Source organism: Limulus polyphemus, unplaced genomic scaffold (genome assembly GCF_000517525.1).
Source record: "Limulus polyphemus unplaced genomic scaffold, Limulus_polyphemus-2.1.2 Scaffold2464, whole genome shotgun sequence".
Taxonomy (NCBI): domain Eukaryota; kingdom Metazoa; phylum Arthropoda; class Merostomata; order Xiphosura; family Limulidae; genus Limulus; species Limulus polyphemus.
In genome coordinates this window covers 136,095-142,505 of record NW_013668074.1, presented here as the reverse complement: position 1 = coordinate 142,505, position 6,411 = coordinate 136,095, and the positions used below count along the sequence as shown (strand labels likewise).

General features: G+C 34.1%; 1 protein-coding gene across 1 annotated transcript in view; it reads left to right on the top strand.

Moving 5' to 3' along the window:
* Positions 1-4,864, top strand: part of LOC106467026 (zinc finger protein 2 homolog) — a 43,163-nt gene extending 38,299 nt beyond the window's left edge. The window contains exon 6 of the mRNA XM_022395126.1: positions 2,685-4,864. Within this exon, the coding sequence (XP_022250834.1) occupies positions 2,685-2,926 (242 nt within the window). The 3' untranslated portion in view covers positions 2,927-4,864. The remainder of the gene's footprint in view (positions 1-2,684) is intronic.
* Positions 4,865-6,411: the final 1,547 nt, after the last annotated feature.

The window sequence follows — 6,411 nt, the reverse complement described above, 5'->3', positions numbered from 1 at the left end:
ATTTTTGTTCAATAAAAATCTTTCAAATGCGACTGTAGATTTTTTTCCCCAAACTTTGTCTTCAAAATAAGGGTGCATCTTATACACTGGTGCATCTTATATTCCGAAAAATACGGTAGTTACTGCTATATCAGGTTAATGGCAGTTCAGAATGGAATGACTTCTTTAATTGTGATACTCAAAAATGATTGTGAAAGAATATATAAGGTGATGAGTAAAGGTTCTAGTGTTCAGTGATGTAGATTGTAAAGAAATGTGGCTCGTGAGACTTTTTTTTTTTACCTGGTTCACATATCACCCTTAGATTAAGCTGCAAGGTAGACTTGTGACTTGGTTAGTAAGATTAGAAAATAAAGTTACTCCCATGCAAGATACACACACACTGAGTGGCCACTTTATTAAGAAGCTTTTCCCATACACATTTATTAAGAACTCCAGCAATATGAATATGATAATTGCACTGAGCTTGTAATGTGCTGGGTTGGTTGATTGAGTCTTATGAGTGCAAAAATATAGTTATACCATGATTAGTCTGAAAATCAATAAGTAAGAACTGGAATATCTCCAACTTTTTAAATAGCATGATTGTAAATGCCTTTATAAAGACTTTCTCTGACCAACACTTTCAAAGATATCTATCAGAAAGTTTGGCTGTCAACCACTAGTGAGGGAACAAAAGATTGTAAAGGTATGTTTTACAAATAGCAGTCATGCCCAAGTTGGCTGATTCACTCATCAGTGGTCAGGATTTTACTATTTTCATCTGAACTATCTATAGGACACTACATAAATTATGATATGACAGCCAGCTACCAGTATAATTTCATAGGTGCTAAGAGTGCAAACCATGGACAGTGAATGACTAAAACTGTTTGTTGTGGGCTGATTAACTTTCTCCCCTTTTTTTGTACTTATGGTACAGTGTGTGTGTGTATGTGTGATATACATATACACCTTTTTATGAGGCACTTTTACTATTAGGGCAGTATATAAGTTGTGTTGTTGGAAATTGCTTGTACGACAGAAATTGGGTTCTTTAATTCCTTTAAATGAATCAATCATGTACACTTCTCAAGGATGCATTACAGTCCTGTTGTACAAGGGTTCTTCCAAGAATCGGTATTCCTTGTTTTGTCCAAAATTGGTTTGAAAGCATTACAATGAATCCAGTAATCTTTTTTTGCTAGTATAATCCTTTAAACCTCGATCTGATTGAGCACGTTTGTAATAAATTTCTACCAGTGTCTGTGAATCAGTTGCAGACAGTTCTTCTCAACAAGTGGGCTACAGTTGAAAATGACAGAGCATGGGATTTCTAATAAAGTGGCCAACCAACCTAAGTTACCAAAGGCAACATGATAGTCATGTTATAATATATATATATATATATTTAATTTTATGTCAAAGATGTGATCTATTCAGGGTTAATAATATACCAGTTTGGGGGGAAAAAAGTGTCACTTTATGATGAGGTGAGAGTTTTCACACATACATAAACATAAACTTCTAAATTACATAAATCTGTTTGCAGGTTACTAGTATGGTTCTGTAGTAACTTGCATGGAATACAACTAGTGTGCTAATAATAATTGGGAGAAATTAAAATCTTTGTATTTAAAGGGTTCATATATTAAACTTTTGCCAGAATGTATGAGTAGTGAAAATTATTATGAAGCAAAGCATCAGAAATACTTGATGATATTTCCTTTTGAATAAAAATGGAAAAATTCTCTTAAACATGAATGAGGTATGGATATTTAGGTTATCACACAATGCTTTGTAAATTATGAATTATTTCTTGGTTGTGACCTAACACCATTCATTTTATCTAGTATCAGTTTCCTCTTCATTTGTTTCAATACCATTTTATATTCTAAACTTTTTGTTGTTGTCTCACATTATTTGCTTTTTTTAATAATTTCCTAATTTTGTCTTATTTTCCTCCAATTTAACCCTGTTAATATTTCCTTTTTTATCTGTATTCCAAGTCATTCATGTTACCATGTAAAATCCTCCTCCTCTTGCATTTGACACTGTCTGTATTATTTTATTAACTCATGTTTCTTTTGTGTGTCTTGACACCATTTCCTGTATCCTATAAAAAAAAAGGTCATGTGTGCATTTTACCCTGAAAAACTTCTGTCTCGTATATTCTGACATCCTTTATTGTAAAATTTTCCTCCTCTTGTTTGCTGACACCCTATGCCTTACGGTATAAATCTCTCTCTTAGGTTTTTCTTTGACACCAATCATTGCTCTGTGAAAATTTTCTTCTTGATATGTTTAAGCACTACTTATTGTACCTTAGGCATTTCTAAGTTTGCAGTAACACTGTTTCTTTTCCTATTTCCTGCACCAAACTACGCACTCCCTCTGAATTTTCAGTGCATAATGTAGGAGAAAAAATCTGAAAGCTATCAAACCTCTGTTTCATAATGTGTTGTATATCATTCAAGCTGTTTTCTAATGCACAGAGGTATTTATTTCAAATGCAGCCTTTACCTTAAGAAAATGACACATAGCAGTATCATTCCACCTTCCTGGTATCTGTTTTGTTTATGGCCTGTATATAACTTCTTAAAAGAAGGTTGGTATCATTATTTTTTGTAGTTTGTCAATACAAAATTTTTGTGTGAAGTATTTATTGGTTACTATATTTATTTTCATCCATCTTTTCATTATAGATCCAAAGACCTATAGAAACATCCATTATGGAAAGCAGTTTCCTGGTTACCAGATTTCAAAACACAAAACTTACTTTATAAGTACAAAAAATTATAGATTTCAGAAACTTATCAGTGGCACTGTATCTGGCCAAAGATTTTCAAAGGAAAGTGACCCAAAAAAACATCATATTCCTCACAGTGCAATTAAATCATACAGTTGTGTCATATGTAGAAAAAATACAGTACAAAAAGTGTGCTAAAAAACATGAGAGAATACACACTGGTCAAAAATCATACAGTTGTGTTCTGTGTGGGAAATAATTTTTTACAAATAGCCATCTAAAAGTACACCTGAGGATACACACTGGAGAGAAATCATACAGATGTGTTGTGTGTGGCAAAGAATTTGGAACAAATGCTAACAGAAAATCTCATGAGAGAGTACACAGTGGAGAAAAATAATACAGCTGTTTAGAGTGAAATAAACAATTTTACTGTAAAAATGTACTGAGAAAACATAAGAAGATACATACTGGAGAAAAACCATATATATGTGTATAATTTGTGGGAAAGATTTTAGAAGTAGTAGTTCATTTAACAGACATGAGAGGATACACATTGGAGAAAAACAGTAAAATTGTGGTGTGTGTGGCAATCAGTATGGAAGAAGTAGTGACCTAGAAATACGTGAGAGGATACACACTGGGGAGAAACCATATAGTTGTGTTGTGTGTGGAAAAGAATTTAGAGGTAGTAGTAACTTCAAAATACATCAGAGAGTACACACAGAAGAGAAACCTTATGGTTGTGTAGTGTGTGGAAAGGACTTTGGAAGTAAAAATAACTTAAAAAGTCATCAAATGAAACACACTGGTGAGAAACCTTAAAGTTGTTATATCCGAAGAGATATTGAATAAACTGCAACTAAGATGGATGAAACCTACTTTTCTAAAATATTTCAAAGAATTTGGAAGAATAAATTTTTACAGTTATGAAACTAATTTCATCTCCCTTTTATTTCAGACTAAAAGACCTTCATAAACATCTAGTGTGGAAAGAAGTTTTCTGATTACCTTATTTCAACACCAGATGCCCTTTTGGAAATGACAAAGCAAATTTCAGAAACCAAACACTGACGGTGCAATTGTCGAAACATTAGAAACAACAATATTTAAAGTCATCAGATTCCACAGAAAATAGTTGTGCAACATGTAGCAAAAATGTGAAGAATAACTTTGGAAGAATAACATATCAATAAAATTTGCTTAAAATAATTTAGAATCGACTCTTACAAAACATCCAAACTCTCACTGGAAAAAAATCATCAAATTCTTTAAAGTAAAGTAAACTTCAAATGAAAGGGCTTGGCATGGCCTGCTGGTTAAGGCGCTCGACTCATAATCTGAGAGTCATGAGTTTGAATCCCCATCACCAAACATGCTCACCTTTTCAGCTATGGTAGCATTATAATGTGATGGTCAATTCCACTATTTGTTGGTAACAGAGTAACCCAAAAGTTGGTGGTGGTGGGTGGGGTTGACTAGCTACCTTCACTCTAATCTATCACTGAAATTTCAAATAAACCAATCAGATTAAACATTCTCAGGAATAACTCTACTGTTGTGATATATATGGCAACAAACTTTTATATATTTATCATGTGTATGAGTCACAGATATGTAGTGAATGTTAATGAATTTTCTACTACATGTAACTAAAGTAACATCAGTGATGTACTGTAATAGAGATTTACGTGTTGTTCATTTGTAAAAATATGTTAGATTACCCGTAAAGGAAATTACTCGTAGAGATCTGTTGTTTGAGGCAAAGCACTTAGAAACAGTAGTGACCCTAGAACTTATGAAAGAATTTATATTGAAGAAAAAACATATGATCATCTAGTATGTGCTAAAGAATTTGGAAGTAAATCTAACAAAAACCAGAAAACCATAATATCTTAGTTACAATGGAAAGAAAGGATATAGTTGGTAGTGTCTTTGACAAAGGGTCTTAAATGTTGAGAAATCATACAGTTAAGAATATTTGTAACAAGGAAGTTTCAGGTTTTTATAGTTAACAAAATATACAAAATTAATTACAGTGGAGCAAATAAAGCTGAGATAGAATACCAGATAGATAGATATAGAGACAGATAATCGAGTCAAGTCGTAATTATAGTGCGTGAATCGTTGTGAATTATAGCGTGTGTTTAAGTTAAAGTTACTGTGGAACTTAAGTGTATTGCAAAGTTGTATTGAGAAAGAATAAACTAGTTTTATTTAAGAAAGGGTTTGTATCGCTGAAGTTCCTCGGGAAGAATTTATACCGGAACTTAACAAACGACCAAAGACGTAACAAATTAGTGTCAGAAGTGGGATCAAATATAGATATTAAAGCAGAACAGGAGAAAGACCAAAATTTGAAGCCAATAATTAATTTTCTACAAGTAAGTGTTTTGTGCCCTGCTTGGGAGAAGGTGTCTAGCTTAAACCCTGTGAGAAAGAACTATTGGGCACAATGGGACCAGTTGAAGCTTGCAGATGGTATTCTTCTCCGGAGATGGGAAAGTGACGACCTGGCAAACAATTATACCAAGAAAGTTACAGGAAGTTGTGCTGCGTCAATCCCATGATAGTTTAACAGGAGGACATCTCGGAGTTAAGAAGACATTGAGTATTTGCTAGACGCCCTCTTTTTTTAGTATATAAGCCCGGCAAATAAAGCGGAGATAGAATATCAGATAGGGAGATATAGAGACACATAATCGAGTCAATTCGTAAGTAAAGTGCGTGAATCGTTGTGAATTATAGCGTGTGTTTGAGTTAGTGACTGTGGAAATTAAGTGTATTGCGAAAGAATAAACTAGTTTTATTTAAGAAAGGACTTGTATCGCTGAAGTTCCTCGGGAAGAATTTATACCGGAAATTAACAAACGACTTTTCAGAAATTAATATAACGTTTTATTATTATATTTATTTGTATAAGCTTCACTAAATTTGAAGTTATTCATGATGGTCAATGTAAACCTTACAATCTTTAAATAGAAACCTGGTGGCGCTCGACTCGCAATCTGTGGGTCGCGAGTTCGAATATCCTTCACCGAACATGCTCGCCCTCTTAGTCATGGGGCGTTATAATGTATTCATTGGTAAAAGCGTATCACAATAGTTGGCGGTAGGCAGGCCCTCTCAGAGGTTCAGAGAGGCCCGGGCCACTTCTGTCTTTTAGAGGTTACTGGCTATAATAATAGTAAAAAAGTGATTACACATGAAAACAATTGTTAACCCCCCCCCCAAAAAAAGTGAAACATAATTGGAATATATAATTTGCAGCTCTAAGCTGAGAGTCTGTATCACATTTTGGTCTGATTGGGAGGTACATAAAACAAGTCGCGAAATTGAACAAATGCAGCTAATAGCAAGTGTCTAAATTTGAAGCCCCCTTTAAGCTTGATGCCCGGGCCAAATGGCCCTCCCTCCCCCTCTTATTGGCCCTAACGGTAGATGATGTTGATCAGTTACTTTCTCTCTAGTCTATCACTGTTCAATTAGGGACGGTTATCGCAGATAGCCTTCGAGGAGTTTGTGCGAAATTCAAACCAAACTAAACATAATGGTTCATAGTGCTTAATGACGGAGTGCCTTATCACAGAAGCAGGACAGTAGATAGCTCAAAATAAATGGAAACCTCGCACTCAAATTATAAAGACTAGTAGGAACGCTGTCCATACTTCATTTTGAACATT